We start from the raw sequence: 13,838 nt of genomic DNA, 5'->3' as shown, positions 1-13,838 counted from the left end.
ATGGGAACCTGTGGGTAATGTGCACGCTCCTGCTGCTGTTCGCTCCTTCCATCGCCGCTATCCTTTGAGGCCCGGTCCTAGAAGGCGCTAGGAAGGGGGACATACTGTCAGGATCGGTTCCAGCCGCGCCTGCATCCCGCTTGAAACGATTAAGACTACGTTGCCCATGATCCTTTGCGGCGCACCAGGAAGTTACTTCAGGACACAGAACTTCCTTCCTGGTGCGTGTTATTCTGGTTCCAGTTCTTCTCCGGACGTGAGACCGGCTGCTCTGCACGTCTTGTCCTGTGATTCCCCTTGAGGTCGTGACTTTGCAGTATTCTTCCCCTCGAGGTAGGAGAATTCGTCAGTCACACGCTGTATTCAATTGATTACTATACTGCAGTTGCGGGACTGTCTCCCGGTAGCTGCAAGATTATTGCATTCACAGATCCTGCCTGCAGGTGGCAGCGGAAGCCTGTGGGTCTTCTTGACTAATTCGCCGATTCTGAGGAATGAGACGGCTTATCAGTTCTGTTATCGTTTTTTGTGGCTTTGTTGGTTCTTGGCAAGTGAGTGCAATTCTGCTGCCTTATGGACTTTTGGAACACTATTAACGAGTCAGGGAAAAAAGCGGAGCGCTGTGGTATGATTGCTACACGTTACCGTGTTTTCCATAGACTCGATATTGGATTATAATTAACTATTAAAGCGGAGCGCAGTAGTGATTGGAACTACGCGCTGCCATGTTTGCTGGAGATTGTTGTGTTTTGGATTGAAGGAGCAGAGCGCTGTAGTGGTCGCAACTACGCGTTACTGTCTCTTCCTGTATGGTCAGAGCCCTATTCATTGTCTGATAAGGAGGATTATTATCTAGACATAGAGGAGCGGAGTGTTGTGGTTCTTGCCTCCTACACATTACCGTGTCCTGAGCTCGTCATTCTAATCACTTGGATGTATTCTTGTTTGATATTTTTCCTTCCTATTTACCAGACTCCCTTATTATTCTTTTCACTCCTTGCTGCTCAGTGGTAGGTTATTATCTAGGAAGGTTACATCAGTGTGTGGACACAAGTTCCATATAAATGTCCGTGTCTATAGAATTACATATGCTTCTCATTTATATTCCCTTAGGAAATACAAGGGCAGTGTTGGAGCGTGAAGATTTTTACGATATTGCATGGTCTGGTTCTTTTTCTTTAAACAGGTATACCTAGATCCTCTAGCGAGAATTTATGAGTGTAGCTTGTATACGAAGCTGGTATTTATGTAAGTGTCCTTTTGTCATTTCAGATTTCCCCTCCATGCTGACCCCTTCCTTTCCTTCCCGTTTTTGTTATTTTAGTTTATTATTTTTTCCCTCACCTAATGGCTCGAACACCTTGTAAATACTATCAGGGTGTTGGTGACATTTGGAGGTGGAACCATTGATCACCAGCTGGATCCTGTGGAGGAATTCTGACATTCTGTGCAGAGGAGCCTCAACCTCACAGGGCAGTCCGCGCTAGGGGACAGAGCACCCTTAACAAGCATCCAACATATACTTCCTTAACGGTCTGTAAAGAAGTGCGCCGTACACGGGACCTTGGGGCAAATGCATGTTTATAATCAATGCAAAGCAATGTGGCAGTTTACATAGAAATCCTCTCGCATTTCAGCTGAAGTTGCAGCCTTGTTCACAGGTAAGCTTTCAACGGATTGTGACCTTCCCCTGCATGGTTAGACGCGCCTTTTAAAGACTACCAGATTCCAATGTAGTCTCTGCATAGTACAATCCCCAGAATGCAATGTTACACCTTTCTAATTTCAGTTCCGTTTATCATGCAATTCATTTTCCCATTCATATAGTTTTTCGGAAACATTGCAGTCTTTGTAAATGGAACTGAAATTAGAAAGGTATAACATTGCATTCTGGTTATTGTAGTATGCAGAAACTACATTGGAAACTGGTAGTCTTTAAAAGGTGCGCGTAAACACGCAGGGAACGCAACAATCAAAGTCAAAGTCAAAATAATTTTTATTGATTTGGTACTCAACTGAGGACCACAATTTATATAACGACAATTTTCTATACAAATCAATATAGTGACAAAAAAGGTTTTAAAAATGTGTAAAAATTATAACAAACAAATTCGTTGGGAGGGTGTTTACATGCAAGTACCAGTTCTTTTGCAGTAACTATTTAACAATTGCGATATATAGGGCCTAGATATCTTGACCGTGCTGTTACTACATTTGCAAATGGGCATATGGATAAAAGATGCTCTACGGTCTGGTTTCCCCCATGACAGAGGGAACATGACGCAACAATCAATTGATAGCTTACAACTAAGGCTGCAACTTTAGCCGAAACGCGTCAGGATTTCTATGCAATTTGCCACATTGCTTTGTATTGATCAAAAACACCTGTTTGCCCGAAGGTCCGGTGTACGGCGCATATGTGTGTGTGTGTGTGTGTAATGCCACATGCATACATTTATTGTTGTAAATAGATTCCATTTTTTTCAATATTTCTTTTCTTTTTTGCTATGACTAAAATAAAATATGTATTTGCATGTATACAGACATACCCACACATCTATCTTGAGAGGATATCTGCACTCAAGCTAGAGTTATAATACTAGTAAAGGGGAACACTGGATTAAAGAAAGGAAGAGTATGGGCAGCATGTGGAGCTGTAACGTTCCCCCTTCCACTCTATGTTTGGAGAGGGTCTGGTCTTTAACACATATATTTTGGTTATGGGATCATCCAGGGAATTGAGATGTTGGTGAACTGCTGAGAGTGTCCAGCTGGCACTCAATATCATGTTACTAAGAGGAATGGATTCTCACATTACTAATGTTTGCAAGACAGGAAATTATTGCGTTGGGATTGGAAAGGGTGGAGCACCCAGTATGAAACTCACTCTGTCCTGGTCCTTCTTCCTTTCAGAGACACAGTACTTTAAGGCAAATCTCCCACATTCTCTGCAGGTTGATTCACCTCTGAGATAAAATACTTACATTGGTCGAAGCAGGTGACTACTGAAGAAAAATACAGGAACGAAGCAGAGGAGAAGCAGGATGATCTTCTTATGGGAACGGGAAAACATTTCACACGAATAGAAGACCTACTGGAGAGAGCAAAATGGCTGTTAATGTAGCATCATCTTCCTCACCTTTATTTTTAATAGTAGAGTGGCACCTTCAAAGGGGCGGGCTGCACACAATGTTACATCACAAGCCATAGCGGCCATCTTGGATTGGATGAAGGTGCTCTGGGAAAAATTGTGCAGTGAAAGCGCGACCTTGCTGCCCTTACTGCCCCCTTCCCCTTTTATTCACCCACTGCCCCCTCTTTACAGTCACTGCCCTCTCTGCTCCCTTCCACCTCTGTCACACACTGCCCCCTCTCCACTGTCCTCACTGTTCCCTTCCACTTCTGTTCCCTCACTGCCCCTTCTGCTCACTGTCCCCTCTTTACAGTGACTATCCAGTGGGGGTTCCCCCCATAAAGTGGAGGAGTGACGCCCCACAAGAAAAATAAAATGATAATAACAGTGTTATTATGACTGTATTTTTCACTATTGTCGTGCTCTGTAAAGGTGCGGGCGGGGCAGTGTTGTTGCAGAGTAGAGGGAGGAGTGGAGAGCACCCTCTAAAGTGTGCATGACTGTTTGGCCGGCCGTCTTGGGTCCGCCTATCAGCGATGCGCACTCTGCATGTTCCCCACTAGGCTTCCTTGCACAGCATGGTGAGGAATATGCCCAGGCTCCCATTTGTGGAGAGAGCACCAAACCTGGGTGCTTACTGTTCCTGCGTGTGTTTTGGACCTGGATGAAGAGGACGGAGGAGAGCCAGCCGCTGCGAAGGTATGGGGGATTTTGTTTATTCTTTTCCCCTTTTCTCTTTTTTAACACCCTACCGATACTCCCTGGTAGCAGCCGCTACTGTCACTGTCCCCTCTGCTCCCTAACTATTCTGTTCACACACTGCCCTCTCTACTCCCTTCACATTCACCCTGCTGCTCCCTCTAAAAGCAAGGTAGGTGACACAGCACGGACTCCGGATGCAGTGGCGTCACTAGTGGGGTGCGGGGGGTGCGGACCGCACCGGGTGACACCATAACATGGGGTGACACCGTGACACCTCCGTGAGGCCAGTTTCGTCTGAACCACGGAGGTGTGTGCGCTGCAAAAGCTTGCGACACTGGTGGCGCCTGCAGTGCCCCTGCTGCTCCGAGAGATATGTTGCTGCCAGTGCCAGCAGCTGCTCTTCATAAATAGCTAATCAAGTCATGACTCAGACAGTGACTGCTCTTACCTCGCGGCTGTGAGAGAGAGCCAGCAGCGCTAGGTCCTAGGTGGCTACAATGTAAAAATCATTGTGCTGGCTCCAGGCTTGCGCTGCAATTTCCTGCCGGGCCGTGGCTTAAGTTAAGTTTACACAGACAGTTAATACTGCCAATTAATTACGGGGGCGGGGGGTGAGGGGGGCTTGCTGCACGTCCGGAGGAAGTAGTGAGCACACTGAGGCAGAAGCAGCCTTGGAGGGGGTCTCAAATCGAATCAGGCAGTCCTTGCCGTGGCGTGCTGCACTGCTACTGTACAGACAGGTTTTGTTCTCACCTCGCGTTGGTGACTTGTGTCCTGAATTGGTGATCTGACTCGTCACCCGCGGCCCGTCCGCCGCCAAAGTCAGTGTGGTGCCTCAACAGGCAGTGAGTGCAGCAGAACCGAGGCCATGATAAAATGCGAAGCCTCCTCCAGACCTTGGTTGACTCGAGGCCTGGACCGCTGCTCATGGTGCAGGGAGGATAAGTACCACGACGGCACTGCAGTGTTCCACAAGTAAGTGTGTTACACTGATTACCTATTAAGTTAGTACCGGTTGGATGTTTCAGACAATAGTTCAAAGTTGCCTGTATTGCGGTCTCGCTCCCCCCTTGGTATTGAAAGACACCAACTCCTGTTCATCAGGTGCGTGCTCACAAATATCACTAGCTCACTATTGTAATTAGCGATTTTTAACTAATGTACATTCCTAAAGTATAACCTACTTCTTTAGGGAATTTTTGAATTCTAGCGCTTTGTAACTGTACCCATCCATCTAATTACATAAATGTTCTCGGTATATAAAAATGTACATAAATAAATAAAACGTATATTTCCAAATTCCCTCCTTCTTCCCCGTCAACCCCCGTACCAAACCCTCCATTTCTAGGACAAACCTGCAAACTTTCAACATCTCAGCCGTGTTCTGACTTCAGAGCAACGGGGGATTTCCGGACATTTACACCCGAATCATGGCACAGTGAGCGAGGGACTCTAGGCGCTGCTGGAACTAAGTCAGGGCACAGGGAGCTAGCTAGGCTTCTAGGCAGGTGCACTGTTAAAACCGAGCTCGGTTACAAGAATAATAGAAACAGAGAAAGCTAAGAGAAACAATCACAGGCAGGGGTGTATCTGCAGTGGTCCGATTCTCGCCTGTAGAGTAGCTGACATTCCTTAAGGCACAAGAGCACTTTAACTTTTTTCACTTTTTTAAGCGTGCATTGACAATGCTACAATCATTAGATACATTACTAGATTAAAATAACTTCAACACTGTTATGCAGATCTGCAGTGGAACTTTTTAAATAAAAAGATAACGTTTTATTTGATTATTGTATTTCTCTACTTGTAACATTCAAGTTAGTAGTCGCCATATATGACTAAGCAGGGCCGGCTTTAGCCCTGTTGGCACCCGGTACAATGACATTTGACTCCCCCTACGCCCCATGACTGCCTCCTCGGATTCTCTCACTACCACATGGCAAAAGTTCCCCTCATCTCTCCAAAAGAAACCAAAAGCTTGTTTTCAAAGGATTTGGTAACGTGTCTTTGCTTTTACTAATTTTCTGATAATGGGGGCATTGAGTGCTGATCTGAGCCAAGGTGCTGGAGTCACACACCAGTCGCATTCCCTGTCTGTTGTTTATTTGTTCCACAGAAATGGTCTTCAGACGCCAAATATCACGCATTCATAGCTGTCAGGTTTTCAGATTGCATCTGAAAACATTAGCAATGTTTAAGTGTGCTTTTTTTTGTATGAGTGCAATTCCATGGCTTTTGTGTAACATTTAAATTAAAACTTAATTGTGATTAAAAACTAACAGCAACAATCTCTGTACACAATACATATCAGAAGTATTCCCTGTTGCCGCAACATGAAGCTATAAAAGCAAGTTCCACTTCATCTTTTTAAAAAAATGTCTTGCTTTCACTGAGGCACGGCTGCTCACTGGCACCAGGCTCCCACTGAATTTAAAGGAGCCTGCGCCTGTAGAGAGCATGGACTCCCATCACAAGCTAGTGCGCATAGATTGTGTAACCATCTGGGTCTGCAGTCCAGCCACACGGTGATCCGACATGCTCTGTGCAGGAGAAGGCCGACAACATCCCTTGGTAACCTGGGAAGTCACGAGTGGAGGGAGGGGTCCCAGGGGCGGAAGCGAAGCAGTTCTTCAGAACTCCCTGCAAAGACTACGCTATTCACGAGCCCCCACCCCTCCTGTGAACTTTATACTAGGCCCACCCAGTGATTAAGTGCCTCTCGCACAATATCAAAAGCAGCGTGGAGGCAAGTGCCATAAAAGTACGAGGCAGTCAGACACGCTACTTAAAACAAGTCTGAATTATAATTCTATCTGACCAATATACACACACTCTCTTAAGGCGCTTCCTCCTACTAAATATTTACTTTGTGTCCATGTGCCAATGTCCATCATGGGGTAAGTCGTGAGGGGGTGACACCATGAGTTACGCACTGGGTGACACCAACCCTAGTGACGCTACTGTCCGGATGGTCTCGTGAGTTCTGCAGTCACCTGTCAGGCGTTGCCATCATATTTGTAGTAAGGAAGGGCAGGACAAATACATGCAAAGCGTTAGATCGTAGGTTTATTGACTCGCACAGGGACTGTGCAGCAGGCAGCATAAAAGCCTCCGCCAGCCCAGCTGTCGCTTCCAACCCCTGCACGAGCACTTTCTAACATGGAACTCATAACACGACAAGAGGCATGTAACATTCTACAAGTGACGCTATCACAGACGTCACTGGCACTAACCACCACAGTAGGTTTATGTTCTTTTCTTTGTATAATATTTAGCAGCTGCGAGCAAACATTCACATTAATTGGGTTTACTTGGTGATTACAAAACATAGCGAACACATGCACATACACCTTAGTCTGTTTTCCCATCTCTTATCTCTTTTATGGAACTTGTAACGGTATGCCATTTGGTGTAGGCTTGGGGACAAGGGCTTACAAGAGTTTTTTCCCCAATAGTACCTTGCCAGAGTGCACTCTCTGCAAATAAATGACAACAGTGAAATATCAGGTAGCCCCTTCAAAGGTGAAATGCCAGCCGGAAATATTGGGTGGTTAGATAGGCTCGAGATGCAAACACTTCCATTTTACATGCTCACGTTTAAAGTTTACATCTTTTTAGACAATGACTTTTAACACACATTTGCTTGCGCAGATAAAGTACTTAGAAATGGTTTTGCATTACAGTTATACTACTTCGTAGGCACATTATCAGGACTTAGAACATTGTACAAGTTCTTAGTACACTGAGCAAAATGTTATTTGTTGTCCGTTCAGTGACAGCCCTCCATGGAAAGAATAAATAATGAAAATAGGACCAAGACTCAAGCACGGAACAAATGGATCACATTTACTATATAGACTGTGGTAGCCTTTGTTTAGGCAGAGGAGCATCTCGATGTGAATTCGAAAGCCATCCAGAAGAGGACGGCAGCCTGTTCTACATCAAGGTTGGCTGCCTGATGACATGCCCACAGGTAATTGGGGAGTTAGACCACTGTAAGATGTTCTGTCAGACCGGGCAGGCTTTTGGGCGCTGCGATCGGTGCCACCACACCGGGCGCAGACTTGGGTGAGGGCACCATGATTGCAAGTATATTATATTTTAAAAGCACCTTGTGCCACGTCCCTTGCTTCTGGCACACAATTGATGGACGGAATGCAGAACAAATAAAAAAATTACCCCAAGTCAAGAGATCGGTGTTAAATCCATCATTCTTTTGCTCACGAAGCCGCCCCAATTTATGCAAATCAACCATATGCAAATCAGTCTTGACCCTTTGCCTCATGGGAACAGTCCAGCCCGAACTGCCAAGCCAGGTCCTCCCTGAACTGGAAGCAAGCATCCTAGGACCAGTTTCGGGGTTTCACCCCTCTTCAGCCAGGATAGCTTGATCCCAGTGGCACAGTGAGCCCAGGACCCACATCTGGGCATATCTGGCGCACTTAGGGCAAGAAAGCTAAAGACACACGATTGATGGACGGAATGCAGAACAAATCAAAACATTCATCCCCAGTCAAGAGATCTGGGTTAAATCCATCATTCTTTTGCTCACCATGCCACCCCAGTTTAGACCTGACCATATGCAAATCAGTCTTGACCCTGTGCCTCATGGAAACAGTCCAGCCCGAACTGCCAAGCCAGGTCCTCTCTGGACCGGAAACAAGCACCCTAGGACCGGCTAGGTTCAAACTGGAATGGCATGGTGAGCAAAAAAACGATGGATTTAGGCCCAGATCTCTGTACTGGGGTGAATGCATGACATTGTTCTGCATTCTGTCCATCAACTGTTGTTTTTGCATTTGTCACCCAGAGTGGGACGGGTATGCTCCGAAGCAAGTCCCGTGTTCTCCATGCCACTGGAATCCAGCTATCCTGGCTGATGAGGGCTGAAAGCCTGAAACTGGTCCTAGGATGCTTGTTTCCAGTCCAGGGAAGATCTGGCTTTGCAGTTCTGGCTGGACTGTTCCCTGGACTGTTCCCATAGGGCACAGGGTAAAGACTGATTTGCATATGACTGGCTTCAAACTGGAATGGCATGGTGAGCAAAAGAACTATGGATTTAGTCCCAGATCTCTGTACTGGGGTGAATGTATGACATTGTTCTGCATTCTGTTATTTGTCACCCCGAGTGGGACGGGTATGCTCAGACGTGAGTCCTGTGCTCTTCCTGCCACTGGAATCCAGCTATCCTGGCTGATGAAGGCTGAAATCCCAAAACCGGTTCCAGGATGCTTGTTTCCAGTCCAGTGAGGACCTGGCTTGGCAGTTTGGGCTGGACTGTTCCCATGGGGCACAGGGTCAAGACTGATTTGCTTGTGGCTGGGTTCAAACAGGAATGGCATGGTGAGCAAAAAAACGATGGATTTAGGCCCAGATCTCTGTACTGGGGTGAATCTATGACATTGTTCTGGACTCTGTCCATCAACTGTTGTTTTTGCACGTTCCTTGCTTCCAGCAATTTTCAGGGATTAATAAAAATGTCAAGATAACTCTGGTGATTAATGTTCTTCCTGGAGAGAGTTGTGTCTAGTTGACGTTTTGACTCATCGTAGACCAGTGCAGACGGTTAATATGCCTGCTGCAAAGAACGTGTACCATGCAGATCACAAAGTGCATATAATGTAAAAAGGTCAGTGGGTTACTGCTTTTTTCAGAGAGATCCTTTTTTACGTGCATGTTTATATGTTCAAATTCTAATGAAGAACAGTGAGCTATTAACTTTCATCAAAAAGCTGCATGCAAACTGCTAGGTATATATTTGAACTATAGGTTTATTGCCTAGTCTTTCCTTATCCTAACCTTGCAAAAAAGGTTAATATGGACAGAAATCAATTCATTCTTATTATTAAAGAGAACCCCTTTTAAAGGTGTTACCTTTTAATTTCTGAATTTGTGCTTTTCCAGACTAAGGACTCAAACTATACTGCCTAACATATATATATATCATATTCCATATAGCCGATCCCATTCCCCACAGCGTCGTGACCGTCCTGACTTCGTCAGCAGCGGTCGCTCCCCCAGCTGCCTGCCTCCAGCAAGTGGTATTGTAGCGCTATCTGTGTAATTGATCATCTGCTAGTATCATTTGAGAATTGCGCTCGCACTGCTTTGTTAGTATCATTTTGAAAGTTGCGCTCGCACTGCATTGCTGAGGATATTTTGAATTGTGCTCCCACTGCATTACTAATATTATTTTGAGAGTTGCGCTTGCACTACATTGAGTGTCTTGAGCTGTTCTTGCCGCATTTGCCTCACTCAGAGTTGCACGATTCCCTGCTCAGCCCACATCGTGACAATCAAAGTGTGCTGCTGCATACTGTAGCGCCTATCCTGGTTAGTTTGTTTTGCCGCCATCTTGTTTGTTTGTGCCTTCCAGCCCGCCCCTCCACCCAGATCCCGCCTCCCAGCTGACCCTCCCTCGCCCCTCCCCTCCCACTATCCACATATGAGAGATGCTTTTCCGCGCAGCGGTCACGCGCAGCGGTCACGCGCAGCGATCGCGCCCTATGCGCGCCGAAGGTGCGCCAAAGGTAAGCCCGTCTATGCCCGTCTGCGCCTGGACCGCGCCCAGCGCCAGACCCCCAGGCCCCCACAAACCGCACTCCGGCCGCATTAAGTTTGACGCAGCCACCCTCCTAGCCCTCAACCCCGGACGCACACCCCAATGCTACGAAGCTGCCCCGGGACATACTCACGGGCCCTTCACCTGCCACTCCTGCAAATATACCAGCGTCAAGACCGCTACCACATCCACTAACCCCAAACACAGCTCCGACTCTAACCACCTGAAGTGCATCCTGCTGAATACCCGCTCGGTCCACAGACACGCCACCGAACTCTGGGATCTAGTCGACACCATATCACCAGACGTCGCCTTCCTCACTGAAACATGGATGAATGCATCATCAACACCCGACATCGCCATTGCCATCCCGGACAATTACAAGATCATCCGAAAAGACCGCTCCATTCAAACTGGAGGAGGCATCGCCATCGTCCATAAGAACACCATCAAAATCACGACCAGCTCTGACGATAACCTTACCACCGCCAAACACCTCCACTTCCAGATCCACACGGACCCCAGAACCACACTCAGAGGCACCCTCCTCTACAGGCCTCCAGGAACACGTAAACAATTCACCGAAGACATCACTGACTTCATCAGTCCTCATGCCCTCGCCTCCGAGAACTACATTCTACTAGGAGACATCAACTTCCACCTAGAAAAGAAAAACGACAGCAACACCACCACCCTTCTGGACAACCTGGCCAATCTCGGACTCAAACAACTTGTTGACACCCCCACCCACGTAGCCGGACATACGCTAGACCCAATCTTCACTTCCAGCAAACACATCTCCTTCGATCGCACCACAGCTCTCCACTGGACCGACCACAGTTGTGTTCACTTCAGCTACAAATCCACCTCGACCCACAACCCCCCACAACCTATTCCCCGAAGAAAATGGAATAAAATCACCACCGACCAACTCCTCACATCACTCAATCAAAAACCACCCGCCCTCTCATCGGACCCAAACCAAGCTGCCATCAAATTCAAACAATGGATCACTCACAGCGCTGACGAATTAGCACCCTTGAAAAACAATCACACCAAACAAGACAGCAAAAAGGCCCCCTGGTTCAACGATGACCTTAAGAAATCCCAAAAACTATGCCGCACTCTCGAGAAAACATGGAGAAAAAACCCAACCGCCGACAACATGACCACCTTCAAGACAGCCACCCGCAAACACCACCAGCTGATCCGATCCACCAAGAAATCAGCACTCAAGATTCGACTCGACAACAATGCCCCTAACAACAAGGAACTATTTAACATCGTCAAAGAATTTACCAACCCCACCGCAGCCTCAAACGACATCACTCCCTCCCAAGACCTCTGCGATTCGTTATCCTCCTTCTTCTACAACAAAATTGCCGACATACATAACAGCTTCGAAAACAATCCCAACGAACAAGACTCCCTGCCCACCCCAGAACCTAAACCGCCCTCTAACAATCTCAGCGCCTGGAACCCAATCACCACCGAAGACACCATCCGCCTAATGAATTCCATCCACTCCGGCTCGCCAACCGACCCATGTCCCCACCACATCTTCAACAAAGCAGACTCCACCATCGCACCCCATCTCCGTGATGTCATCAACTGCTCCTTCAACTCTGCTACCTTCCCAGAAAGCTGGAAACATGCCGAAGTCAGCGCCCTCCTGAAAAAACCCACAGCAGACCCCTCTGAACTCGAAAACTATCGCCCAATATCCCTCCTCCCTTTCCCGGCAAAAGTCATCGAGAAAGCCGTCAACAGCCAACTCGCCGCCTTCCTCGAATCCAACAACTCCCTCGATCCCTCACAGAACGGCTTTCGAGCCAAACACAGCACCGAAACCGCCCTCATCGCAGCCACAGACGATATCCGAACACTTCTGGACAACGAAGAAACAGTGGCCCTCATTCTACTCGACCTCTCCGCCGCCTTCGACACAGTCTGTCATAGCACCCTCATACAACGCCTCAACAACATCGGAATACAAGGAAAAGCACTGGACTGGATCATCTAGTTCCTCACCGGAAGAACCCAGAGAGTAAGACTCCCGCCATTCAAATCAGAAGCTACCGAAGTCATCTGCGGTGTACCACAAGGATCATCACTCAGTCCTACCCTCTTCAACGTCTACATGAGTCCACTCGCATCCATCGCGCGTCATCACAACCTTAACATCATCTCCTACGCTGACGACACTCAGCTGCTCCGTTCCCTCACAAAAGACCCTAACTCCGCCAAAACCAACCTCCACGAAGGCATGAAAGAAGTAGCCGAATGGATGAAAAACAGCCGCCTAAAACTTAACTCAGACAAAACGGAGCTGCTCATCCTAGGTTCATCCCTCTCTGCCTGGGGCGACTCATGGTGGCCTTCAGCTTTGGGCACAGCACCCATTCCCACAGATCACGCACGCAACCTGGGCTTCATCCTAGATTCCTCACTCTCGATGAACAAACAAGTCAACGCCGTCTCATCCTCCTGCTTCAACGTACTTCGTATCCTCAAAAAAATCTTCCGTTGGATCCCCTCCGAGACAAGAAAGACTGTCACCCACGCACTAGTCACGAGTCGACTGGACTACGGAAACACCCTCTACGCCGGAATTACAGCCAAATTACAGAAAAAACTCCAACGCATCCAAAACGCTTCAGCGAGACTCATCTTGGACATCCCTCGCCAAAATCACATTACCGGCCACCTGAAAGACCTCCACTGGCTCCCCGTCAACAAGAGAATAACATTCCGTCTCCTCACCCACGCACACAAGGCCCTTTACAAAATAGGGCCCGAATGCCTCAACTCTCGACTATCCTTCTACACACCCACCCGCCAACTAAGATCCTCCAATCAAGGCCTCGCCGCGGTTCCGCGTATCCAAAGATCCACCATGGGAGGTAGATCCTTCTCCTACTAGGCTGCCAAGACCTGGAACTCACTCCCCACCCACCTCCACCTTACTCAGAACCACATCTCCTTCAGAAAAGAACTTAAAACCTGGTTATTTGATAAATAATGAACCCACCCCCAAGCGCCTTGAGACCCTCTGGGTGAGTAGCGCGCTATATAAATTCTTGAACTTGAACTTGAATTTACCAGTATGGATGACATGCGACTCCTACACCTTGTAGTTCTCTGTGTTATGTAACATTTCCTATACACTGATTTACAAACATATGATCGTCTCTGGCAATGTGCTTGTGATGGAAAGTGCTCTGACACCTTACACTATGAGTTATGCTATCAAACTAAATGAATCTGAGAGGGATTGGCTATGGAGACTTGAGGGGCACTGGTAAATGGTGGTAGTGAGGGAATCTGTGGCAGAGGTGGTCATTTGGGGGCATCAACAAACATTGTCGCACAGAGCGCCATCCATGCTAAAGCCAGCCCTGTTTTGCAGAACCGCATACTCTATGCTTTATAGGATATGAA

The 13,838-nt window shown here is 47.3% G+C and overlaps 1 protein-coding gene across 2 annotated transcripts in view; it reads right to left on the bottom strand.

Annotated features, from left to right (window-relative positions):
• The window catches only part of LOC144753969 (N-acetyllactosaminide alpha-1,3-galactosyltransferase-like), a 142,679-nt gene that overhangs the window by 94,087 nt on the left and 34,754 nt on the right, over positions 1 to 13,838 (bottom strand). The window contains exon 2 of one of the 2 annotated variants that reach the window (XM_078641491.1): positions 2,985 to 3,094. In XM_078641491.1, coding sequence (XP_078497617.1) covers positions 2,985 to 3,073 — 89 coding nt within the window. In that variant the 5' untranslated portion in view covers positions 3,074 to 3,094. The remainder of the gene's footprint in view (positions 1 to 2,984; positions 3,095 to 13,838) is intronic. The other variant, XM_078641492.1, reaches the window with a different exon arrangement.

This window comes from Lissotriton helveticus, chromosome 5_1, assembly GCF_964261635.1.
Source record: "Lissotriton helveticus chromosome 5_1, aLisHel1.1, whole genome shotgun sequence".
Lineage (NCBI taxonomy): Eukaryota > Metazoa > Chordata > Amphibia > Caudata > Salamandridae > Lissotriton > Lissotriton helveticus.
The sequence above is the reverse complement of the archived record's forward strand: the minus strand, read 5'-3'. Positions and strand labels throughout refer to the sequence as shown.